Genomic DNA, 26,202 nt, shown 5'->3' with positions numbered 1-26,202 from the left:
ATGGCATTGCTCTGCTACAAAGTCAGAAAGAGAAGCACACCCATCTCTGAACCTCGAGCCAAAGTCAGAGGATCACAGAAAAGTCTACTCCAAACTGTGCTTAGAAACCGCGCCACTAGGTCTGAACCTGCGCTACAGGAGCATTACATCTACCTTTCTTCCTCTGCAAGTAGGAAGTGGGGTTCCAAGACAGGACTGCAAATCTGAGCCAACATAGGCTTCCGGATGTTCTTCCAAATGTATCCCAGCCCTCTGCATGCATGTGCATTTGCTAAACTTCCCAGTCCAACACAGAACTAGGAAGAGGCAAGCATTACCCGGCTAGAATGAAACTTTAGAAAACTGGGTTTCTCCTTACAAAATAGGTGGCTGGGCACTCTGCATGATGCACCCCTCTGGCCTTCTCTTGAACTTCATTCCCTCACAAGCAGAGCCCCCAAGACCCTCTGGAAGCCCCATGGTTGGGCTTGCTGCTGCTGTGCCCACCCCTTTTTAACAGGGCCTTTTCATTCTTTAGTCTCAGATTATCTTATTCTATCCACAAACTGAGATGTGAACTCTTTCTTACTATCACTGGCTTCTTTGTAGGGAACGCTGTGCGGACTCTATTGTGGCTTCCAAGCTGCGCTCTGCCCCACCCCAGCCACAACCCCATTCACCTGGAGCCACACAGGACCAGGACTGTGCCTGTCCTCTTCACTGTTGTCGCACAGCACCTAGCACTATGACAGGCACATGACAGATATTCCACAAACATGAAGCATGTGTGCACAGATGAGACCCAGCAACAGAGACAGGACACAAGTTTTAAATACTTCTGACTTTATTGGTAGCAGGCTGCCATCCCCCTGCAGCCACTCCCTGTATACACAGTATACATGTCCAGCCAGGACCCAGGCCGTTCCATCCCTCTGCAGTGCATGGAATGCAAAAGAACCAAGTACAGCACAGGGTTCTACCAATGACAGTGTCTGGTGTCCTCAGGAGCCAACTCCCAGGCAGAGGCAAATCCAGTCCCTCAGACAGTCCTCGGTTCCTGCAGCTCCTCTCCAGTATTGAGGGGATTTGGGTGAGGTTTCTCCAATCAGTGCACCCGATGGATAAAGGAGGCTGGGGGATCACAAACCCAAGGCCTCACTGGTCCACACTTACTGTAGAAACTGCTGGAGCCCCCAGAAGGCTCCTCTTCTCCCATAGGCACCAGACACCACCCCCGGAGCCCTGTGCCTGCGTCTCATCTCCTCTCAGCTCTGGGAAGCCTGGCTGGTCTAAGGAAATGTTCAAAGACAAGACAAACTTCCCAAATTGTCTTGGTCATAGTTCAGGTTTTTTTGGTTTGTTTGGGGGGGGGGGTTCTTTTGTTTTAAGAAAAGGCAAAAGGGGAAGAGCCATAACAGTAAGGAGCGTGGAGATCTGGCTCGTGTCAGGAACAAGAGTGGTTACCTCTCTTGAAATGATCTCTAAAGAACGGTCAGCAAACACCCCTGCTAGGGAGCCAGTTACTGTGGATATTGCCACCCTCCGCCCACTCTGCACGGCCCCACCCTGCCCTCTCCTCACCTGGAAGGAAATGCACCAATCAGAGCACAGGCTCCTTTGTGCCCACACCCTGGGGTCCTTTTGTCTCTGAGCCTCATGTATGAGGAAGAGGACTCCTCCTCACTCTGTCGAGAGTATCTGCAGATCTGCAGCATCGCTCTGAGGAGCCAAAGGCCCTCGACCCCATGCTGGAGCTCGATTCTTGCCCTCCAGCCTTGGGTTAGACCAGTGTCAGAATACCATAAACCAGCGGCCTGGCTGGCTGGCTGCTTGCTTTGTGGATTTTGACTATGAGGGAAACCACAGGAAATAACTGCATCCTTCTCCCCAGGAAAGATTCATGCTTCAATCTAAACTCCTTTAAATTCTTCATTGAGCCCCTGGACTCCACCTGTACTGAAAAGCAGAACACTCCCTTTCCACACCACAGCATCCAAGCCTTCAAGAAATAACCTGCTCCACAAAGGCTCTCTCCCCCCACAATGTCTCCCCACTAGGAGCTAAAGAAGAGGCCTGGCTTTTCCCCTTCCACGTCAACAAAACTGAGAGGTCTCCAGCAGTTCCTTCTGGCAGCTTCCAAGGCCTCTATGTCAGGTAAATGACTCTTGTTGCCTCCTGAAGGAACCGGGAGAAAGACCCTCTCTCCATACTCATGCCTGGAGGCCTGGGGATGGCCCTGCACCACACACACATCTATCTCTCTGGCTGCCAGGTTGCTCTGTGAAGGTGACAGCTGGGTGTAGTGGAAGCACCAGGTCACCTCTGTCCCTAGGGACAGGGTGGGTTCCCAGAGAGCCTAATCTGAGGTAGCACACAGACAACCCAATTCCCAACTGGAAAAGTGATATGACGTGCCCACCGCAGCCAGCAGAAGCCCAGCTTGCAGCAAGAGAGATGCTCCTCTGGGCACACCCTGCTCGCCTCCCAGTGGTACCAGGCTGTGGTCACCCGGAGATCCTCTGAGGCAATGCAGAGCCTGAGGCATTAGCCTTACTCACGCTTCCCTCTTAGGAGAAAAAGTCATCAGGACTGGAGCTGCCTCCCTCTTCCCCAACCCAGGGTCACTTCCCAGTGCCCAGCCCAGAGCTCAGGGCCGCTGAGCCAGTCCCACAACCAGAGCAGCCTCTAGCTCTTCCCTAACCCCCAACCCCATGCACTGGCATCTCTTAGCAGTGGCCAGCTCCCTCTAGACAAAGGGGGCAGACTCCAAGGGACTTTCTCCTCTTTCCACAAAGCCTCCAAGGACCCTAGTGGCAGCCCCACCCCTAGTCCAGTGCCCTGGCTGGGGGAGACGGGGAGGGGCCCACTTTTCCAGGAGAGCCCAGGTGGGAGACCAGAAGCCCCAGGACTCCCTGTTTCCATCCACATCTTTCCCATCAAAGGGACCTGAGATCCAGTCGTCAGCAAGCTCACTGTCCTCAGCTTCCACCCCACCACCTGGTCTTCACTGATTGGCCTCTCAGCCAGAAAAGAAAGGGGTCTGAAAGCACCATGACAACCCTGCCTTGTTCAGGGACGGCTCAGTGCCCCTGGGGTCACCTGAGGGAGCCAAGCTGCTGGGCCATGGCTCTTCCAGCAGCGTGTGGCTCTCTGATGGGGGCTGAGGTCCCTGAATTCTCCCTAGGAGAAGCCCATCCTCCACATCCCCTGGAAACTGGGCCTCAGCACCTTCTGTCCAGCACCCACACCTTGCAGCCTCTCCCCGAAACTGGGCCCCCGAGGAGCGGGGCATGAGGTAGACCGTGCGTTAGTTAGCACCTCCTGCCCGGTCCAGGGAGGAAGGAACCACTCATCCCAATCCACGGTCCTTGTCCTGGATGTGAGTGGCATGGTGGCACAAGCCACTTGTCACCATCCTCTGCTCCAGCTGGCCAGAGCACTGGCACAACAAGGGGCTAAGAATGAGAGAAGGAAAGGGACAGTCCCACTCAGCAGGGCCTCAAGATGCAGAAGTCCAGCTCCTGGGGTTTGCGGCGCAGGTTGCACTGCTCCCGGGGCAGCAGCCGGTTTCCGTGACTCACACACTTGAGTGGGCGCCTCTTAAATCCCCGACCACAGGTCTTGGAGCAGGGTGACCAGGTCCCGAGCTCCCAAGCTGGGCAGGGCTCCCCACAGGCTCTCATCTCCACTGGTCGATGGGCTACATCACAGGCAGAGGCCCTGTGCTGCCCCGAAGAGCCCTGACAGTCCACTGCTCGCTTCTGCAAGCCATTGCCACAGCTGGCAGAGCAGGGTCCCCAGCTGCCTGCCACCCAGCGTGCAGGAGGCCGGTGGTCTGGCCGCTCCACTTGGTTGGAGAGGCGGAGTACGCTGTTGTGCAGCACAGAAGGTGCACGGGGCTCCTTGGGAACAGAAGATCTGTCCTCCCACGGCTCTTTGGGCAGGTAGAAAGAGTAACGGACTCGAGGCGGTGTCATCTTCCCCACAGAGAGGACCTCCACGGTCAGGGGCTCCTGGATGGGCCGGGACGCCTGCAGGCTCTCCACCGCCGTGCCTGTGCCACTGTACCGCAGCAGGCTGCCCTTCACCACCAAGTCCCGCTCCACGGCCGACACCACAAAGTGCCCGTTGAGCAGATACTTGCCTTGGCTGTTCTTCACGGCCAGATAGTTGTCATCCCCAATCAGCCCCTTGTAGCCACGCTGGCGGATGTCAATGCTAGAGGCGCCTACAGGGAGGGCAACCACGAAATTGTAGCCGTGCCTGGGGGAGGAAACAGGGACTGTACGTTAGACAGATGCTCAGACACCAATGCCCCACTGACTTTCAGTAAATCAGTTTCTCTGGATTCTGGCTTCCTTCTCTGTACAGTGAGTGAGATAAGCCAGGTATTTCTACAGCCGCTGTCAGCCTGTGCATGTACCCAGCCAAGCAAGTCTAATGCCCACACAGCTACCCTGCTACAAGTCCCCGACAAGCCCAGCCTTGAACACCTCTGTCTGCAGCACCCAAGCCTCCAGAAAGGGAGCTGGGTGTCTGCCATGTGCATTGCCATTCAAGAGGGTCAACTGAGGGTGTCACATCCAGAGGGGACAGTTTGACTCCAGACGAGACAGTCATCTGTCTTCCACCTTCAGCTCCTGGACCCGCACATTGCCATGCTTCCTGCTCCTCACTAAGACCTCTGGTGCCTGCCTGCCTCTTCCTCTGGACTTTCAGAGTACAATGTGGCTGATCTCACAGAGCTCCCACTGGAGAGGATACACACATTCTGAACCACATTTTCCAGGAAGCGGAGGCTCTGTCAGCTCTTTTGGCAGCCATCTGCTCACTGCCTCCTACCTGTTTATTGCCATTCATGTGAAGTATATTAACATCATACTCACTCCACAACGGAGGATGTCTAAAAATCTAGAGATTGAGCCACGTGCCCACAGTCATTCAGAAAATGGGGAACTGAGATTTAAATGCAGGTCCATCCTACTCTAAAGCACTAGACAGACCCTAACAACCTGCCATCTCCCTGATCCAGTGTATTCTTGCCCTTTTAATTTTGCTGGACGGATGCATGGCTGGCTGGATAATGGATGCATGGATGCATGGCTGGATAGATGGATGGATGGAATGGGTAGATGGATGGGTGGGTGGATGGATGGATGGTTTGATGGATGGATGGGTGGATGGGTGCATGGGTGGATGGATGGATGGGTAGATGGGTGATGGATGGATGGATGTGTGGATGGGTGGGTGAATGAGTGACACCAGCCTGAGAAGAGTATGAACAGCCTCCATGGAAAAGTATATGCCAGGACCTGACATTCACCCCAATCTAACACAAGTTTCCAACACCTGGGGGGAATTCCAGCTGCTCGCCTCCTACCTTGCCCCCTGCCTACACTCTCCAGGGCCCAGTACTCACATGGGCTTGGTGAAGAGTCCCGTCACCCTCTTGCAGCTCTTATTGTCTCCCCCACACACCCCGCACTTGTCAAACTTCTTCTTGGAGCCCAAGTTGCCGTCACAGCCAGCCTTGATGCACTTTCCTTGGACGCAAACCGAGGTGGAGTCAGGAGAACACAGTGTGCCGTCCACTACCTGCAACACCCCCGAGGAGGCAAGGAGAAAGAGGGAAGCAGCTCAGCAATGCTCCCCGAAGACCTGGCCCCCGTGCTGTCTCTGCCCACCAGCTGGCTCACCTTGGGTGCCAGCACATAGAAGTAGCCAGTGCCATTGGCTCGGCAGATGAGCTTGCACTTGTCCCGGGGAGACACCCCCGAGTACTTGGGCACCCACGCCACGGCAAGCGTGAGCCTGTTGGTGCTGTGGTTGTAACCATTGAAAGCTTCACACTGCTCCTCCCGGAAGCTCTTGCCGGAGGCTGGGAAGGGAGGAAGCACAGGCAGGAAACTAAAGGGAGGAAACAAAAGACAGTGTCCCTCCCAGGGGTGCCCAGCACCTGGGATCTAAACAGCTCTGCACACCCTCAGCAGGGTGAGCCATGGCTTCCCCAACACAACAGAACTAGAGAGGCTGGAACCAAACTGCAGCGCACAGGTAATAATGCCGGAGCAGTGTGCCACCTGTTCCCCCTCACAGATACGCCAAGCATGCTGGACAATGAAGCCCCCCAGCCATCAACTGAAACTGTTTTCACTATAGTGCTATTAATGTGTAAAATAAATTATACAGGTTTACCAGAAAATTCCAATTTTTTTGATCTGCAATGATCACTGCATTTTGAAACATTTTGAAACACACAAACATACGTGTGCTTCTGTTGATGCACTGAATAATAAGATCTGATAATAACTCTGCTAACTCTAGACTGTAATTCTGAAAAGGAGATCATAGGTGGCATCCTGAGAATTTGTCAGCCGAAATGTCATATGAAAAGACCCAGGATCTCTGTGGGTAACAAAGTAACAAGTACTTCTGCTGAGGTTGTAATTTGCTGCTTAAGTGATGGAACCATTAAATTTTAGATGGAAAAAGCCATCTAGTTCTTTAAAGTCAAATTTCTAATTGAAGGAAACACTTCTATATAGAAACACTAACAAAATAGAGATGCAGGTTTTTCCCTTGCCAAGTTCATGGGCCCTGGATCCCTACTTCAAAGATAGTTTTATCAGAGATCATAGTGTCTCAAGCCCTTGAGCCAAGTGACCTCCCAGCCTAGGTACCCAGAAGACAGCATCCCTGCTGCCAGACAGTGCAGTGAAGGGTGACCTCCAGAACCTGTACCCCACTTCCTGGCTGTCCTAGGCAGGAATCTTGACTGCAGGAATCCCCCTGCAGCCCCAGCCTAGATGGAGGGTATGGGAGAAAGTGGCCTTCAGGGTCACCTCCCCAAATCCAGGACCTGTGGCCTCCCACCTCACCTGAGGTGGGGCAGGGCTCCAGGTTGCAAGAGCGGTACTTCACCCTCTGCCCCTCGCAGTACTTGCCACCGTTGGCAGGGGCCGGGCTGCTGCACTGCCTCCGGGCCAGCTGGACGCCCCCGCCGCAGGTACGAGAGCAGGGACCGTAGGGCTCCCACTTGGCCCAGGAGCCATCCACCTGCAAAGAAGAACCTGTTACAGCCCCTCAGGACTCCAGTCCACTTCCAGGCCCTTGGTCTATATAAAAGCTTGCTGGTACAGCCTCCAGGTTTCCATCCCACCCCCAGTAGGGTGCAATCTACTATATGTCATGAGAAAAAAATGATAAGCTGATGAATCATATGCACAGGGCCCACACAACACCTTAAGCAATTAATTAGCAAACACCAACTGCTCCCAGTTACAAATGAAATCACTCCGAAGAGAGAAACCTATCCACCACCCCCAGCATACAGAGTGAGGCAGATCAGTGTTCTAGTCACAAGAATGGGTCTGAGCTGGTGGCCAAACCTCTATGGGTTTCACATGCTTCTCCTGCAAAAATGGGACCAGTAATACTCAGGGCTGGGGCTGGCAGAAGTTTTAACTGGGCTGACTAAAAACTCCCAGCACCAGCCATGCCTCTACGCAAGAACTCAAAGCTTTCCCACTTCTACCTGTTTTTAGTGTGTCTACAGAAGTCTAACCTTCCATGGGCTCAACCAGCGCCCTTGCTGGGAAACCATGTGGCCATAGATGCTTAAATATTTTAACTTGTAAGTGCTCTCTAATTCAGACTCTTTTCCACATTAAATTGACCATCACCTTATTCAGGTGTCACATTTGAGAAAGGTTCACCATAAGCAGGACAAATTTTGCATGAAAAGGTCGTATAGGTGGAAAACTCTTGAACAATCCCAAAACTCTATTTGGCTTTGAAGTAAATTATGCAGGGGGGATGTTTGTTGGTTGGTTGGCTGGTTGATTGGTTGGTTGATAGATTGGTTGTTTTGAGAGGGTAGAGAAGGGATAGAAAATGTATAGCCTGCCATTGTCTATCTGTCTGTCTGTCTGTCTCTCTCTCTCTCTCTCTCTCTCTCTCTCTCTCTCTCTCTCTCTGAGACAATGTCCCACTATGTAGCCCCAGCTGGCCTCAAATTCCTATCAATCCTCCTGATACAGTCTCCCAAGTGCTGGGACCACAGATATGCCCCCCCATACCCAGTTTGCACTGTTTCTCTTATGATGACAACAAAATGGGTTTCACCTCCTGGACACACATCAGGTGGGCAAGAAAGGAAGCAACCAGGTTGTACAAGTCTAGGACTCAAACCATCACAGGTCATCCACCCAGGCACTCACCCACCGGCACCCAGCTAAGAAGTGACTGTGTGGAACATGGATACTTCCACAGCTGCACATCCTCAGCACAGCCACTCCCTCTGTCTGTCCGCCAGACACTCTTGTCTCCTGTGCACCCATCACAAGCTGAAGCTACTCTCTCAGAGTTAGCAGGACCAGCTGAAGAATGAATGAGTCTGTGCTGAGCTCTCACAATCTCTGTTTTTCCTTCTGTACCTAACACAGTCACTGTGCACAGCACTGCACAGTGTTGTTTTTCTTCCCACCCATGTGTACAAAAATCTTCACTGTGCTCCTTCATTCACCCACAAAATATTTACTAAGCTCCTACTACATGCTTGACACCATGTACAACAAGTTCCCGCCCTCAACAGGCCAGTGGGGGAGAGACACAGTAAAATAATCCAGTGCATGTAACACACTGGACAGGGTTAAAAGCAGGCGGGGGTGAGGAGGGCAACTGGGAGGACATGAGTGAGGTGGGTTCTACATCACAGGCATCAGGGAGGCCTCATACGCACAAAGAAAGTACAGGCGTGAGCCAGGCAGACCCTGGAGAAAGAACATTCCAGAGGCAGCCACACAAGGCCCCAAGGAGTTGATGCACCTGGGATGCACCAGCTAAGAGGAAAGAAAAGGGTAAAGACAGCGGCTGGTTGGCTCATTCCGAGTCAGATGGGTTACACCTGCTGGGTTCCCAGCAGAGAAATAGCACAGTCTAATTCAAAATTTAGAAGGACCTTCTGGTTACCAGAACTGGCTGCAAGGAGTACAGATCAGAGGTAGGCAGGCCAGTTGGGAGTGACTGCCATAATCTGGGAGGAGGGGGTGGTGGCTGGGGGAGGAGCAGAAGAAGCACTGAGAACTGGGGTGAAGTGTTCTACAAGAGCGAGCCTGATCCCTCCCCACTCTAGTTTATGTCTGTGTGATCTCTCCCTTCTGAACACAGTCACCATGATGCTCCCTGCCATGAGGTGACACAGCCAGGCAGACCCTCATCAGAGCCTGCATCCTATTTGGATTCTCAGCCACCAAAACTGTGAACTAAATAAACCTCTTTTTGTAATAAGTACTCAACCTGTGGCAGTTCATTATAGGAATGGAAAACGGACTAAGACACTAGTCATGGTGAAAATGAGAATGAGGGGTTGGTAACGAGAGAAAAGAGTGAAGGTGTGAGCTCACAGATTTGGAGGCCAGGAGACTCCTGACCAGCATCAGGGGCCCACCTGAGTGTCCAGGTTGTGAAGCTGAGGCCAGAGAGCACAACTGGCATTTTTCCCCAGCTACGTTCACTGGTGCAGGTGCCCCTGAAGGATGACTCCCTGGACTCCACCAAGAGATGATCGATTCAAGGGAGTATGACACAGAGAGAAGGGCAAGGCATCCAGAGTACGTGTGACAAGTGACCCTCAGCTCACATAGGAGGAAGTGAGGCATGAGAAGGTGGTGGAAAGTCAACTGTGTCACTGGACTGCAGGCCCAGAAGGCACTGAAGAATTGGTGGAATCCAAAACCCAAAGGGAGTGACCTAGGAACACAGTCACTCGTGCAGAGTGAGTACTGAGTAGAAAATACCTGAGCTTCTGTGAGGTTCGAGACAGGCCTTGTGTGCTGACCGTGGGTGATACGGGCAGTAGCCCCACAAGGGTCAGGTTTTATTTACACAGAGTAGGATGCAGGCGCTGTTCAGAAGAGGTGCAGGATATAGTGGATTTTGCTAATAATAGCCAATTACAGAAACTACATGAAAAGATTGTGCTTTCCAGACTGTATTTTCCATATCTGAAAGCATCCTGATATCCTGGACTCCTTTTACCAAGCAAAGGATCTTGCCATGACTCACCCTTACTCAGAAGCTGCTAGTGTCAACCCATCAGCCCGGCCATCAAACTAGTACCCTTCCTAATTCAGGTCTCAGCTCCCAGCCGTCAATTCCCTCGGGTCCACCTCGCTACTCTGCCCCACCTCGACCTGTTAGGATCCTACTCATCTCAAGACTCTTCAAATCCCACCTTCTCCTCGAAGCCACCTTCACCCCTCTCCTCACCGCCTCATGAATCTCTCTCCCCGACTCTCCCAGAACACGCTTATCCTCCCGTCACAGCACATGGCATGCACCTCTGTGTGTTGGACCCTCCTAGTGTTTCCAGCTTACTCAACAACAGTGGCTCTGAGGCACGGCCTAGCTTTTATTTCTTTTCTGATATCATGTGTTTGGCTCAGAACTTCCAGATTTAGTTAAAACACATACCCCCAGGTCACAGAAAATGATTTTAAATAATTGGTCCACACCTATCACAGGTGGTTGGTGAAAGCTTTTTGTACTATTGCATCTGTACATAGAAAACTCTGTATGAAGTCCTCAGCTAGGGAGACAGAGGCAGGGACAGGGGTCAGGAAGGGACAGGGTCAGAGAAAAGGGTAGGCTTCTTCATCCCACTTGGGAAAATACAAACTTTTCCTATCCTACAAGACCTGACGTACATAAAGTTCACATTACAGTCAGAGAACATTTGGGTTTCTGTTGCTCTGATTTGATTGCTAGTTCTATTTATCTGGAGGGAAAAACTTTTATTCAATTAGATTTCAGTTAAAAACAACAGCAACCCCTCAGATACAGCTTAGCGGCACAGATCCTGCCTGGCAAGCATAAGATCCTGAGTTCAATTCCTGACACCAAAAAAAAAATCACAACAGTGACTGAAGCTGAGTTTGGGATTTGTCAAATGACTGACACTTGCCCAGGGCTTCACTTCCTGTCCCTGCTCACCCCTGTTCATCTGTGTGGTTCCAACTTCCCAGATACGGAACAGACTGACTGAGAAACAGTGGGGGAGGGAGGAAGAGTGGAGGCAGAGAATGAGCATCTCCGGGCCCAGACACACTCGGCAGGTCAGAGCTCAGGCAGAGGCCCCAGTCCTCCCAAAGCTCTTCCCCATCTAAGGCCTCACCGAGTCCTCTGACCTACCTCAGCTCTCTCCACTTCGAGACACAACATGGGGACAAGACTAGAGACAGAAATGAAGCACAGTGCAGCACCACTACCGTCACCACCAGTCCGATGGGCAGCTTGCCCCAGGGGACACCAGGGCAGGGGAGGCCCCATGGCCCCCTGCAGGGGGCGCCAGCGCTCACCCGGTACTTGTCCAGGTTGTGTCTCTCCACACAGGTCCCCTTGAGGCAGAACTTGCCCTCGCCGCAGCCAGTTCCGTCCGCCCAGGGGAAGTGGCGGGTCTGGCACACCATCTGCCCCTTGGCCTTGCCGGTGCACCACAGCTTGGTGCAGTATTGCATGTACGGGCAGGGCTTGGAGCCCATGCCGAAGGCCAGCTCACACTGCTGACTCAGGGAGTAGCTGGTCCCCGGTAGGTCCTCGGGCAGTGAGAGGGGTTTGCTGGGCTGGTCCAGGAGGCAGTCGCCTGCAGAGAGCCGAGGACGTTTGTTAGGAGAAGAAAGGGCTCCTCTGGCCTGGAATGCAGAGGATGGGGACAGAAGCGACTAGAGCATCTGGAACAGCCCCAGTCAAGGCCACTTCAATGGGGCCAGCACCCCATGTGTACAGAAGATCGTCCAGGGAAGAAGGGAGCACCCCCTGCAGGGACACCCCACCCTGTCACCCGGCTCACCGTGCCCACTGTCCAGGAAGTCAGTGATGATGGCCGCACTGCAGGCTGACCAGGGGTTGGCACGGTCAATCTGGATGAGGGTTGGGGACATCATGTGGTTGGCTTGGAGCTTCCCAAAGACCTCCTCACACACTTTCACGTTGTCGTGGGGCATATTGAACACATGGCCTGCAGGGTGACATGGAAGGACTCAGGGGGCAGGAGAACAGGGAAAAGCCAAGGACACACTGGAAAGCCCGGGGACAGTTCTCAAGCTGCTCACTCACACCTCTCAACAGACTGCTCTGCAGATGTCCTCAGGCTCCTGAGCTCATGTTTCCTGTCCCTTTCATCAGACTGTGAGCTCAGGGAGGACAGAGGCACATCTCCTAGTCTTTACCATATTCTCCTTGTCACACCCAAGTGACAGACTCCCAGCAGAGGTACTGAGACCGTACTGCTGACCAACTAGACTGCAGCAATAGGAAAATATAAAACAAACCACCAAGGCGAATTCTGGATCTTGGAAAGTATCCCTAAGGCTTCAGAATATGAAACAGCAAAGCCAAGTCTCTCCCTGTCCCCAAAGCACCACACAAAAACCCAGAACAACCCAGGAGGACAGCTCTCACCCCAATCCAGCCTTACCCAGCTCGTGGGCGGTGGTGAAGGCTGACGGCAGCCCATCGTCCTCGATGACGGAGCAGCTTCTCTTGGGGTCACACATGGTGCCCACATCTGCCATGCCCAGCGTGTCGCAGGTGGTAGCCCCACACAAGTCCTGCCAGGAAGGAAAGAGGCAGAGCCAGGGTGAAGTTAGAGACAGTGACAGAGGGACATGAAGGGAACAAAGGGCATCCTGTGAGACATTCTGGCTCACCCCCACTCCAGCCCCAGGCAGGCCCAGAACTTCCAGCCAGGCCCTCTTTGCCAAAACGTTGTGTAGATCTCTGTGGGATCACCACAGGCAAAGGGAAGAGGCCTCAGGAATAAAGCTCTGTGGCTCACCAAAAATGTGTCCAGCCCCACCCAGGGAGGTCTTGTGGGAGGAAATTAGGAGGTATAAAGTTAAATTACGAGGCCCACTGCTTTATATAGAGACAGCTTTCCGACCGGAAAAAGGGCACCTCCTGCAACTGAGAGAGGTTCTGGCCAGAGCTCAGTAAGGCAGGTAGGGGCAGAAGGCAACAGTGTCCCCGTCCAGAGTCAGCTTTGAGCAGCCTCAGGCCTAGCTGGGTGACTGCCATTTGGACAACCATGAATTAAGTTCTCAGAGTGGCACTGGCCAAGCACTGACCCATGCCAGAGATTCAGCTTCCATGAGCCAGGAGGAAACAGAGCGAGGTGGTTACAAGCCACACAGAGCACAGGTGTCCACAGAAACCCGAGGATCCCACAGCTCAAGGGCTGCTAGGAGGAAAGGATAATTAGATCATCACCTGAGGGAAAGGTATCCCCCTCTTTTCTTCAGGTATTGGAGCTTGAGCCCAGGGCCTTCGTAGTAAGCTGTCTTCCAGCCCTTTTTTGAGGCAGTATCTAGCTAAGTTGCAAAGATCCCATCACTCAGGCAGACTCGAACTTTTGATCCTCCTACTCAGTCCTACGGGGATGACTAGAGGTGTGCACCACCATGCAAGGCCAGGTCCCTGGTTCCATACTGAAGCTTCACTTGCTGCAGGAGCTCAGGCTTCCAGCAGCACACTTTGACAGGGAGTACTCCCAGAGGATGCTGAAGGGCCCAAGGAGGCTCTTTGGGTGGGCAGCTCAAAGAACTTAGTGAGCACTGGAGGCCAGTGATGTGATCTAAACACCTTAAGAAGCCAGGAGTTGGCCTGGGGATGTAACTCAGTCGTAGAATCCTTCCCCAGCAGGCACCAGGCATGCAGTCCCATCCCTAGCACCTGCCCCCCTCAAAAAAAATGATCCAGGAGTTGGAAATAAGCGGAACACTCATGCACATTCTGTTCTCCTTGAGGAAAATATATGTAGAGAGAGTGGCCCTCACATTCTCCACATTACATTGCTACCTTTAATGTATGCGGCATTCTTCAGTGTACAAGAAACAATCACGGGCTGGGGATTTAGCTCAGCAACATAAGCGCCTGCCTTGCAAGCAGGCAGTCGTGAGTTCGATCCCTGGTACCGATAAAAACGAAAAAGACCAAAAAAAAAAAAAAAAAGAAAAGAAAAAAGAAATAATCACATGCATCAACTCACTCAGTCCTCGAAACAGTATTAAGAGGTGGGGATATTGTTGTCCATATTTGTCAAAAGTGGAAACTGAGGCTCGAGATCTTAGCTAATGTTATGACTTGTACCTAGATGTCCTCCAAAGCCCCATGGGGTCATGGGTAGAGCTTTTCAGAGGTGGCTGGATCTAGAGTGTGGGAAGCTGCGATCAAGGGTATGTAATTACTAAATTAGTCTACTGATTGGTTTGGCATAGTTCTGGGTGTGGATAATGGGAAGGCCACCCTGGGTGTGGCGGGTACCACCCAAGGGTGGGGGTAAGCCTGGAAGGGATACAAGGGAGAGGCAGACAGCTGCTGCTGGTACTCTGCCACTTCACCATCTTCTGCCTGTGTGAACGGTTTCTCCTCTGCAATGTCCTTGTGCTATGCCACCCTGCCGTGGAGCCAACTACCTATGATCTGAAACCTCTACAAACTGCCGAGCTACAATAAACCTTTCCTCCTTTAACCTGGTTAACGTATTTTGTGTCAGCAATGAGAAAAGTAACTAAGACGGCTAATCATAGACATGATTTAGCAAACACTGGGCGTGCATTTATATCCGTGACCTGATCTAACCCTCGCAATGTTCCTCTGAAACAAGGACCAATCACCACCTCCTTAGACCAAGAAACAGAAGCCCAGCAAGGTTCAAGTGACACAGCAGAGACGCATCGAGGGTCTGTAAAAGCGGTGCTGTTTCTTCCAAATGACAGCTAATGGCTCAGCCACTCTCCAGTGACTCAGAAAGGGCTGCACCGGTCTCCTATGGCACCTGAGCACACGTACAGCCATTCTCAGGCTTCTTTCCCTTTAAGGCTCAGTGTCTATGTGAGCGGGTGTGCTTAAGTGTGTCAGTCCATGCACTTCTACACTGACCTCGGGGAGGTGGGCAGCAGTAGAGTTAGTGAGGTCAGGGGGCATGGAAAGAAAAGCGATCAGAGTTTAGAAAATCAGCAAACTTTAACCCAAAGCACTCACAAGTTTACCACCTGAGCAGTCAAACTTGGCTCCCCAGAGTCAGGTGACAGTCACACCTCCTAATGAATTAACAGTTCTTCTGGCCAGAGGACCACGAGGCGACCAGCCTGAACCCTGAGGGTGCTGCCGTCAGCGTCAGCGACAGGTGCCTGTGTCCGCACAGGGCACTCCGTTCATTTCCAGCAGTCCCACAGGAGACCTTGAATGCCTTTCCTGGTCAAAGACTTACTCTCCCACAAAGTTTGAAACCTCCAAGAAAACCTCTGTCAAAATTTGGGCAAGGAAGTTACTGGATCAGCATCTAGGGAAGCTTCAACTGCTGAGATCATGTACAGCTCTTAATAGAGAGAAAGGGAACTTTGAGGCAGGAACGGAGGATGCCTTGGGCCATGGCGCAGTGAAGGAAGGAGGCAGACCAATGGGTCCGCATATCCCTGGGCTCTGGACCATAAGATCCCAGTGAACAAAGGTGATCATCTCTGGAAATGGCCGTGTGCTTGCTGCTGGCAGCAGAGCCTCCAGGACCATCCTTCCCCATGGCTCCCAACACCCTGCACACTGACTGCTGACCTCACAAAGCGAAGTGGGCACAGGGACAAGAACCTAGAAGCCTGGACTTGGGTCCTGGCCCCATCACTAAGTGAACGAGTGGCTTTGGCTAAGTCCTTTCTCTCCTCAGGGCCTCAGGTCCCTGCTCCAGGAAAAGGCTAATTCTCAACCAGAACTTGGGATGTTTTACATGCTTTGCATCACTGCCTCTTCCCCAAGCCCAGCACACTCAGCCCCTTCTGGCCCTGAAAAACACACAAAGATCACAACAGCATGACACACTTTTAGAACAGAAAAAAATCTAAGGAGGAACTCGTCTGCTGACTCATGTCACACAGTGGTAGCACTAACTTCAGAAAAACAACAGCCACCCTGACCCTTGCTAGCTTGTAGACTGCCACCCCTATTCTGCTCCCCCGAAATGGCCAGAGCAGGACAAGAGTTCACACTGGGATATCAGCTTTTCCCGAGGCTGCCTCCGTGGCTGGTAGGTCCAGAAAGCCAAGGTGTCCTTCCTCCCTAATGCAAGGACATGCAGCTGCAGGTTCTTCCTGGCCAGGTGCAACCTGCTGTTTCCATCAAGCAACCCAGGGTCACTTGGCCAAAGGAAACAAGGTGGGTGCTGATGGTTGTAGGCTCCTGGTGGGAAGACACTGCTTCTAGGACCAGAAGCTCTGCCTGTCCTCTTCTCCAAATCGGGGATACAGATGAGGAACTATAAGGTTTAGTGCTCTGAATGCCCCCTAGCACTTGTCCAGGGAACCAGTTTTGCCTCAGTTGTGGCATTAAATATCTCCACTCTTCTGGAATCAACTCAAAGACATTCCAGTTCCTTAATCTCTTCAGCTCAGAACTTGATCAAGAATGAGAGGAAAGGGCAGGAGAAGGGAAGGGAGGTGAGGAAAACTCTTCTGGCTCCTTCCACCTGCAGGGTGCAGGCACCTCCATACCCAACACCACTGCAGTGGCCCATTTACCAGTGGTGCTCCCTACACACCGTGGCCAGGACTCCCCATTGGCTCCTTGCCCTACAGACCTCCTGTTTCCCATGCATGCACTGAGACGCCCAATGTTTGCCAGCTACAGACAGAAAAGGACCCATAAAAACGAAGCACTTTAATTTTTTAATGTGATAGAAAATACATGCAATCCATGTAACCAAATTCCCACTTCCACTGAAGTGCCCAGCATGGGAGACAGAGCTCATGCCCACGGCCACCACACAGCTATCCAGGGTCATACTCGCAGAACTTCAGCACCATCTACTCTGGCAGAGGAGGAAACTGAGGCCCTACGGGGTGAGTGACCATCAAGACCCTGCGGCTATCAAGGGAAGAACAAGGTCCTGAGTCTACACCACTAACCACAGGCCACCCAGCAGCATTTCTTCCTCCAGATCCACCTCACTGGTCAGGCTACCGAAATTACTAGGGACAAGCGCCCTGCACTAGTGTTAACAGTATTAATACCAGCAGGGGAAATTAAATCCCCTGAACGTGTCTTCCATCTGAACCTCTGCCCTGTCTCCTTGTGCAGCCTAAAACTCATTTCTGTCTGTAATCCCCAAGGAGGGGAGGGCTATGCTTGCTCCATGAAATAAAAGCCAGCACTGAGCACGTAGGCAGTGTGATTAAAGCTGCCTGATACACAAAGAGAGGGCCAGACCAGAAGGCTCTTTGCTTCTGTGAGATTTGGGTTCACTGGCACACAAATCCCTCCAGATGTACAGAATGGTATTCTTCCAAGAGACTAAAGGAACCCAAATGATAAGAACATCTCAATGAAGAACAGGAAGCCAAAATTTACAGGCGGACCAAACCTCCTCCAGAATCATCCCGTGAAGAGAGTGTACCCAGCCACAGAGTGACAACAGCAACATTCACTGAACTCCCGCTACACACCAGAGGGATTCTAAGGACTCTGCCTCTATTTGCTCATCCTACATTTAATTCTCACAGTAGCTTCAGGGGAAGATGCCATTACTAGGCCCCAAAGAGGCCCAGAAAAGGTAAATAATTAACTCAGGGTCACACAGTGAACCTCAAGTGAGAGTGAGGACAGAAATAGAAAGAGGGCTGAGATCTAGACAGTATAGCCTGTGGCTGGGCTCCTACCAGGGCTCCCTCCTGTTTCTGGTGTGAGCTCACCCCAGGAATAATGGGGCTAAGGACTCTCAGGAGGGGCAGGCAGCCTGCCCCATAGAGTCCCTTCTGGGAGCTCAGACTAATGCTAAAGAACAGAACGAGGCAGACCCGAGGGAGAGGGAAGCCAGGGTAAGGAGCTGCTGAGAGCAGGGTCTCTGCCTCACTCGCTGGCTGAGCAGGCTCCTGGCTCCCTGCCCCACACCTGTGTTGACACTCACCCTGCCGCGCACCCCCACCTGCGACTCTGGCTGGATTAAACATGCTCCTCTCTGGGGTCCTGCCCTTCTCCAGGGCATAACTTGATGCCAAAAAGCCAAGAAAAAATGCCAAAAGAACCAAAGACTCCCTCTCCCAGTGCTGCGGCCTGTCAGCTGCAAAGCTGGCTTAAGAATGCCAGGAAGGGAGGGAAGCCACCTAAGCCACAAAGGCAGGGGGTCCCCTCGTCCTCCTTTCACACACTTACCCCCCTTACAATGCGGGGGCCTGAGGCAGGGGTGCAGAGACACACAGAGGCTGCTGCCTGAGAAGTGTTTACAAATCAGGGGACCAGCAAGAGTTTCCATTCCAACACAGGAATGAGTAACGAGGCAAGTGTAATACACACTTGCAAGGACAGTGGGCAGAATGCTTGAAGTCAGGACTACGCCAAGTATACATTCTGACAACGGCTCACTCAACACAAAGAGGCCCCGGGAGCAGTCCTTCCCTAAGGCAGTGACTGGACTGAGCTGCCTCGCTGGGCACCTGCAGCTTTGGACGATGCCACAGCTTATCCACGAAGGAGGTCACCACTCAGGGATCACCCGTGTCATCAGCATCAGCTTCTTTCAGGGAGAGGACAGTGGACCGCAGACAGCTGACTCATTCAGTGCCCACTGCTAGAAAGCGCAAGTGCAGGTTCCCAGGGGCAGCTCCCACTTCCAAGGCATCGCATGCCCACGACCAAGTCAAGGTGTCAAGACCAGGAGGGGAAGTGCTGCAGGTGGGTCAGTGACAGCCACAGAGAACTGGAAAGGAAGGCAGAAAAAGACCTTCCTGGGCTTCTTACCTAACCCACTGGCTAAAGGGAGAAGCAAGAAATCAGGTGTGGCGGGCGGCACACACCTGTGGTCCCAGCTACTAGAGAAGCTGAGGCAATCACTCGAGCCCAGGGAACAAGCACCAACCTGGACAACAAAACCTCATCCTGAAAAAAGGAAAAGAAAGGAGAGAGAAAGGAGAAAAAGGAAGAGAAGAAGGAGGAGGACAAAGAGGAGGAGGGGAGGCAGGGAAAGAAAGATAGGTTTCCTCGGACCCTCAACCCCATCTCCCACCATGAATATCAGGCTCACTGCTGGGTACAGTGTCTCACCCCATGAGAGACAAAACAACAGGCTCCTCCCTCGTCTTCTTTCTGTGTTCCTCTCCCACTTCCAGGAGTGCACCCCACGTAGTGACCAAGAATGACAAACTATTGAACACCAACTCTTCATTTGCCCCTTTCTCCTTTTATATTCCAAGGACTGATAGAAAGATATCACCATGCAGGACTTGAAGGCTGAGGCAGGAGGATCGACATGGTTTGAGACCAGCATGGGCTGCATGGTGAGCTCCAGGTAAGCCTGAACTACAAAGTGAGATCCTATCATAAGGAAATGATGACTTTTTATCATATTGGGAAAGAGACACAAAATACATATAATCATTTTATTTTCATTTTTTAAACCTCAATACTAAATGTGCAGCCCTGTTGCAAGTGCTTTTTTTTTCTTTCAGACAAGGTCTTGCTATGTGTAGCTCAGGCTGGTCTGGACTCACACGTACCTTGAGATGGCCTCGAACTCATATTGACCCTCCTGCCTCAGCGTCCTGAGTTCTGGGATTACAGGCATGAGCCACACGCCCAGCTGCAGTTCTTCATTACAGAAGGCACTGGACTCTACCGTGTGAGGCTCCAGATGTTGCCCCACTGTGGACCATAGAACTTTCCACTGACAAGGCCATTGAATTTGGGGTAAGAGAAGGTTAGAGGACAAAGAAGAAAGTGAGAGAAGAGACAAAAAACACCCTGCCCAGATAATCCCAAAAGAGGAAGACGGAAAGATGAGGAAACAAGAAATGGTGTAAACTCACACCAATACCACAGGGAGAAAACTATAAACTGCAAGTCATAAAAAAATGAAAATGAAGTCATTTCAAAAGAAGAAATGTCACAGAAAGCGAAACAGATGGTGGAGGAAATAAAGGTACCCAGCAGCCCTGCAGAAAGCAACCTTCCTTCCTGATCCCAGCAGCTTCCAGCCCCAGGCCTTGCTTGCAGCCTGGTCCCCTTGAGGGCATTGGAGGCTCACATTTGCAGGTGTCCCCAGGGAAGAAAGGCTCCAAGCCTCTGTCCTGGGGACTTAGCACATCACAGGACAACAGGCTGTTGCCCTCTGGGACTTTTGTAGCTCAATTCATTCCTGGGGGTGACAGGCTGCATCTCACTAACAGTGCAGCACCAGCCCAAGAGAGTTCCTAGAAATAACACATTCAGCACTATGAAGAGAATGCACCAATCAATGGATGAAAGCCACCATCACAAAGGGCCCAAACAGCAGAGGCCCTGAACCTAAAGACAAGGAAGTCCCAGCAAACAAGGCCTATGGAGTCTCGGCTGTCAGTACCTGGTGCCTGCTGTCCCACGCAGCAGGAAGTCAGAGAAACTTTCCTCCTCACAGAAATAAAAGAGAAAGTCTGGAAGCTCTAATTCTCAGCAGATCTGCGTTCCAATCGTGGGCTGACCTCACCCCGCTGTTATGAGCCTGGAGGCTGATTGCTCTGCAGAATCAGATGTGCGCTCTTGCTGCATGAACTTACTCTGAATCTTTCCATAAACTGCTCAGACTGTCAGAATGCTTGTTGTGTGATCAATGCATCCTCTGTTCTGGATGATTAGAGCTCCTGGAGACCACATCTGCCTTAGTCTAGGAAGAGCAGCTGTTGGCTTGCACTCCCCTCCAATACTCTACCTTCCCCCAGGGAGCTCAGGAATGAGAAGTTGCTAAGACTCTGAGAATGCAGCAGGCCCCGAAATCTGCACTGGGGCGGGAGTGGGGGAGAGATGTTTACCCAAGGCATAACACACATACCTGGATGATAGACCTGCCAACACAGCCTCTCAGATCTCTGACTTTGCCCTTTAGAGGTCTACAGGGAGAAAAAAGCTTCTAAATGTCATATCTGGGGCACCTCTGCTTCTGACCCAAGTGGTCTGGTCGTGTATCTTGTACCCATCATGCACAAACAGACAGAGCCCCTGAGAGTCAGAAGCTGTCATTGTGTTTGAGTGCTTCTTCTTCCAAACCGAGGATCCTTCCAACCGCACGGCCCACACGCCCAGCACGCCCAGCGGGTCTGTTCTTCCTAGCGCTGCTTCTAAAGGTTGGCCCTAACCACTAAGCACAGAGGCCAAGGTCTGCTGCTTTAGGGCCAGCAAGCAATCCCCGCAGTGGCATCGTGGGTAGCAGATGAGGCGACAGCTGCATTTCCTATTAAAATATCCCGCGCTTGGCCTTTGCTTTCTTTCCCCCACCAATCCAACCACAGAGCTGCTCTGTGTGCTGAGGCTGGGGCTATCTCCTTTGCAGCTTCCCCATGACTCAGGCAGTGCGCGCACGGGGCCAAGCAGAGGCAGCTCTGCAGGCCTCAGTTGGAAGAATGAGCCCTCGGAAACAAGACTCCGCCAAGACTCCCTAGAGAAACCAGGTGGTGGGAGGAGAAGAAGACTGGGAAAGGAGGATGTTTGACTGCAGAAGGGGACTAGCTGTGCCAAATGGGTTACTGTGGAAGCCTCCAGTTTCAGCCTGCAGGCGCCAGACCAGCTCTGAGTGGTCACTAGGAAACAGAGGAGCCCAAGAGAGCCCCCAAGGGGGCTCAGTGCCACAGCCAGCATGCTGTGATTATGGTGACAGTGAAAAAACAAACGCAAGGCACTCATTCAAGTCGCAGCCCCTCCCCAAATCAGAGAAGGCAGGTCTCTCAGAAGGCCCTTTTCCTCTCAGCTCCTATATATCTAAGAAATCCCAAGAATCCAAACACTTCACTGCAGCCGGCTACATCAATACCTACAACCTGACTATTTACAGATGTATAGCTTTTTGAGATAGACTATCAGGTAAAGGCTGCAAAAGGCTGCCCTGCTTTTCTGGTGGAGTCCATCTGTCTAACCCTGAGCTCGCGATCTCTCCCAACCTGCACCAGGCGCCTGCAAACACCACAGACTACTGTCCCCTCCCTTCCGCGGCAGCAAGGGCAGGAGCTACAACGCTACATGTGATTCGAGCGCAGGTCACGGGAGTTTTGGTGGGCGATCACGCAGGACCTTGCTTGCTCTGCTCTGTAGCACCCAGCCAGGCGAATGGGTCACCCTCTGGTAACAGGGATGGGGAAAAGTGCAAGAGATTTTCCCGACTCTGCTCTAAGTAAAACTCCACTTCAAACTCCAAGGGAAACAGTCCCAGTTCCAAACTTGTGCCCTAACTTCATGGCCCGCTTGCCATGGCCTGAAAGTGGCCAGACGGGGCCAGCGGAGAAGGGCGAGGAGACCCAGCATTGAAGAAGGGAACCTCCCTGGAGGTATTTAAGTCTGCTCTTTCGTGCAAGTCACACAGTATCTCAGTGATTACTTACATCCCACTCCAAGCTTTCCAGGGGCCCAGGGCACAGGGAGGGTAACATATCACCCATTGGAAATATAGCAGATGCTGACCTCGGGTCACCTTCCAGTTCCACAGGCGGCGAGCGACAGGAAGCCTCTGAGGAGGTGTCGGGGAGGATTTAGCCGCCGCACGTAAGGGGCAGCCTCCCCTGCCCTCTCCAGCACCATCTTCCTAGCGCCTCCTATCGGCCTTGCACACAAACTGCGGCTCCGGGGCGGCAGCTTCCTGGGCCTGGGCCCCGGGCGCCCGGCTCGCGAGGCGCTGATTGGCCAGGGCAGCCGACACCTTCGGAAGCGGGGCCGCCCGGAGACACGTGGGCCGCCGCTCCGCTGAGCCGGGCTCAGGCTCTTCCCGGAAGCTTCGAGGTTTGGGATAGGAAGAGATCGGTGGGGCTTAAACTCTGGGGCGGTGCGCGGCACGGAGGGATCCGGTCCGGTCCGGCGCGGGGACGACGCACTCACCTGCCTGGTGAAGAGGATGGCGGTGTCCCAGTACTCGGGGTGCTTGTCGCTCACTTTGTTCAGCTTCTTCTGCCAAGCGCAGAAGTTGCGCAGCGTCAGAGCCGCGTTGCCGCTAACCTTGGGCCCGGGGTCGCGGTCCCCGAGCAGCAGCACCTTGACCACCACGATGTGGATGGGGTTGAGGATGCTGGGGTGGCGGTAGAGCCGCGCCGCGGTGGCCAGCAGCGTCAGCAGGTAATGCTCCAAGTCCGCTCCGTGGAACTTGACCATCGACTCGTCCGCCACCACCAGCGTCTCCACGTACCGCGGGATGGACACGAAGCGCTTGGCTCGCGCGGGGCCGCGGCGCCCGGGACGCTCCCGTGCGCCCGTCCGCCGTGGCCTGTAAGGGTCCAGCGCCCTCAGGATGGCGGGGTTCCAGCCCGAGGCCACCCCGCAGCGGGAGGCGGGGTCTCCGGAGGCCCCGCCACGGGCCGCCCGGCGCTGCAGGAGGTGCGCGCCCTGGCTGTTTCTCTGTGCTGCCGGCGCGCTGGCGTTGGGCAGCGGGCTGATGACATACTCCGCACCTCGGTACCCGAAGGCGCCGCGGAGACCCCCGCACAGGCTCAAGGCGGCGAACGAGTCCGGCTCGGCGTTCACGTCCCCCGAGTAGAAGCAGCGTCGCGGGTCTAACGCGCTGGCGGCGAGCTCCCGAAGGGGATCGCCCAGGAACTCAGTGGCGAAGGCGGGAGCCAGGAACTGGGCATCCGGCGTCAGGTGTAGGTAAAAGTCCTCCTGAAACGCAGCGATCTGAAAAATGAGTCCCTGGTCCCCGGGATCTTCTGGACCTCGCCGGTAGTAGTGGCGGCCGTTGATGTCCGGGTCCAGGCGGATGGGGACCACGACCTCCCGCTCCAGGTCCGAGCCACCCGCAGGGCGCCCGGCCAGAGCCAGAGTTAGGATGCCCAGGAGAAGCATGGCGCCGGGAAGCGCACGGCCGCACTGTGCCCGGGGGCTCGGCCTGGCGCCCGGCAGCGTGCACCGAGCTCCTTGCAGCCCGCGCAGTGGAACCACCAACGCTCCGGGGCAGCCGGCAGCTCACAGAAGATTAAGCCAGCCACTGCAGAGAGACACCTCCAAGAGCGGCGAGCGTGCACCCGCAGCCCGCGCCTCCTACCTGTGCCTTTCCAAGCCAAGCGCGCTCTGGGAGCTTAAGTGCAACCGCTGTCAAGTGCAAGGAGGAAAATTTGCAGCGGAAAGCAGGCAGGAGGTGCCGGACGGCTTTTCTTTGCCGCAGCCACTCGCCGCGCAGCAACCCAAGATCTGGGCGAGCCTATTAAAGGCCCCCTCCTCTTTGGACTGCCCAGTCAGCGCCCCTCCCTTCTCTCCCCTTCCAGCCTCCCAGAGCTCGCAGCCCCGAGCCTCCAGGGGCCACCGGAAAGCTCGGTCCCGCCTCCAGACCCGAGAGCCACTTGGCAGGGAGGGAGTGGCGTGGAGCAGAGGCTGGAGGCGTGGGCTGGCCAGAGAAACCGCCGCAGGAAAGCTTTCGGTGCGCGTTTGCCCTAGGTTACGCCCCAGTGCTGGTGCACGTTGGTTACTTCTGCCCTTGGTGTCACCTGACTTCTTCCTGAGTTTTAGCCTTCATCTGGAGGTAGTGAGTTAAGAATGAAAATACCTCCCGCTGACCCCTTCCCAGCCCACCTCGTCCCTCCTGTTGCTGTTTGTTCCTGTTGTTTCTGCATCACAGAGTCCCCTAAAAGACCCATACCAAACTCTCCCTCAACCCCCATAAATGCCCTATTGCCAGAAAGGCGACTTCCAGAAAACCTAGGAATCCCTTTTGGAATCCAGACCCACCCAAGTCAGCCCTGATCCTGGGCTGAGCGGTGTATTGGATGGGCTGATGCATGCCGTCAGCTTTTAAAGGTGTTTTTGCCAGCCGACGGTTTAACATAGCCTTTATTTTAAAAATTAAACTATATAAACTTTATTAATTTAAAGCATATTTTAAAACAACGTTGATATATACTCAAAACCCATCCCTTCTCAATTATTTGCCTATTGTCTGTGGCCTTGAGCCCTCAGAAGCATGGGCTTTCCCCCAGCAACTCAGAGCTCTTTTGGAGGTTGGAAAGATGACAGGGCCCCTACATGACCTTCTACACCACATTCTGGGGCAGCACCAGGGCTGCTTGCAGTAAGTACTTCTGTAGGAATGCTCCTCATTCTTAAAGCCCTACCTGTTAAAGACTGTTCACACTTACAACCCACATTTGGAGTTACAGTGAAAGGTGAGGGGTAGTACCTTAGGGTTCCTTCTGCAGTGCATGCAGTACCACGATTTTTGTGGCTCACACTGTACAGTAGTGTAGTTTTATGTTCTGTTACACTTTACAGTAGCGCACGTGAGCACTGTGCAAATAAAAGCAAAGTCACCAAGGTGGAGTTTCCTTTGACCATTTATTTGTTCCAAATGTTGTAATGTCGCAATGTACTCACTATGTACAATTCCTCACTTAGTGACCATTTCATGACCTAGTGGGGAGATCCACACTCAGTCCTTAAACACAGTGTTTATACAGCAAATGCTACCAGTCAGGGTTTGAGGACAGGCGGTAAGCCCCTGATAGACATTTACCAGTGTCCAACCCCTGGGGAGATGTAGATGGTGTGAAAGAGGTGGTCTTCTTGCAGAGGAGGGACAGGGTGCAGACAGTACATATCAGCCACTGTACCTTCTGAGGAGTCCCTCGTTTGATCTTTGACACTGGTGTAGGAGGCCAAGTATGAACAATCCCATCACAGTGTAAGTTCCATCTAGTTTGAGAAGAGCCCTGAGGGCCTTGCTTATTTATGGCTCTAGCCCCCAAGGTTCTCCTTGCCTCTCTGCAGGATACACTTCTTCCTTTTTTCTTTTTTTGAGACAAGGTCTTGCTCCATATCCCAGGCTGGCCTTGAACTCATGGCAATCCTCCTGCCTCAGTGTCCTGAGTGCTGGGATGACAGGCCTGTACCACAGCACCCGGCAGAATCCATTTCTTAACAAGGAGAAAAGGAGATGGCATGGGCCTTCCATATCTCCTGATACCTAGAAACCTTTTCCAGAACAAAAGAGCTCTGAATTGATTTACAAAAGGGGGAAAAGCAGAAGAGGGGAGTGTGTGGTGATTTTAACCTAATGGGGGCAGAGTAGAAGAATGGAGGGGGAGGGTTAGAGAAGTGGTGCTGGGAAGGGAAGAGAAGGCTGCAGCAGGCAGGGGGCCTTTTGCCGGAGCCACTCTCAGAGGAGCTTCAGAAAGGAAGACAGTGAGACGCCCACAACTCTCCTGAGGCCCCTCCTTCCCAGTGACACAAGGAGCTGAGGCTCATTAC

At 53.1% G+C, this 26,202-nt stretch overlaps 1 protein-coding gene across 2 annotated transcripts; it reads right to left on the bottom strand.

The window, feature by feature from the left end:
* Positions 1 to 805: 805 nt before the first annotated feature.
* On the bottom strand, positions 806 to 24,871 carry Adamts15 (ADAM metallopeptidase with thrombospondin type 1 motif 15). 2 transcript variants are annotated; one of them, XM_003472592.5, is made up of 8 exons: positions 22,852 to 24,871; positions 12,455 to 12,587; positions 11,828 to 11,995; positions 11,337 to 11,620; positions 6,858 to 7,035; positions 5,676 to 5,857; positions 5,399 to 5,574; positions 806 to 4,242 (listed from the first exon to the last, which is right to left on the bottom strand). In XM_003472592.5, the coding sequence occupies exons 1-8, from the start codon at positions 23,806 to 23,808 to the stop codon at positions 3,468 to 3,470; spliced, it is 2,853 nt and encodes a 950-aa protein (XP_003472640.2). In that variant the 5' UTR covers positions 23,809 to 24,871; the 3' UTR covers positions 806 to 3,467. The 2 variants fall into 2 exon arrangements, with proteins under 2 accessions (XP_003472640.2, XP_063112168.1); XM_063256098.1 differs by lacking the exon at positions 22,852 to 24,871 and adding an exon at positions 22,441 to 22,464.
* Positions 24,872 to 26,202: the final 1,331 nt, after the last annotated feature.

This window comes from Cavia porcellus, unplaced genomic scaffold, assembly GCF_034190915.1.
Source record: "Cavia porcellus strain 051 isolate PalLab524CR breed Dunkin Hartley unplaced genomic scaffold, mCavPor4.1 scaffold_9, whole genome shotgun sequence".
NCBI classification, from domain to species: domain Eukaryota; kingdom Metazoa; phylum Chordata; class Mammalia; order Rodentia; family Caviidae; genus Cavia; species Cavia porcellus.
This window is presented reverse-complemented; position numbering and strand designations above follow the sequence as displayed.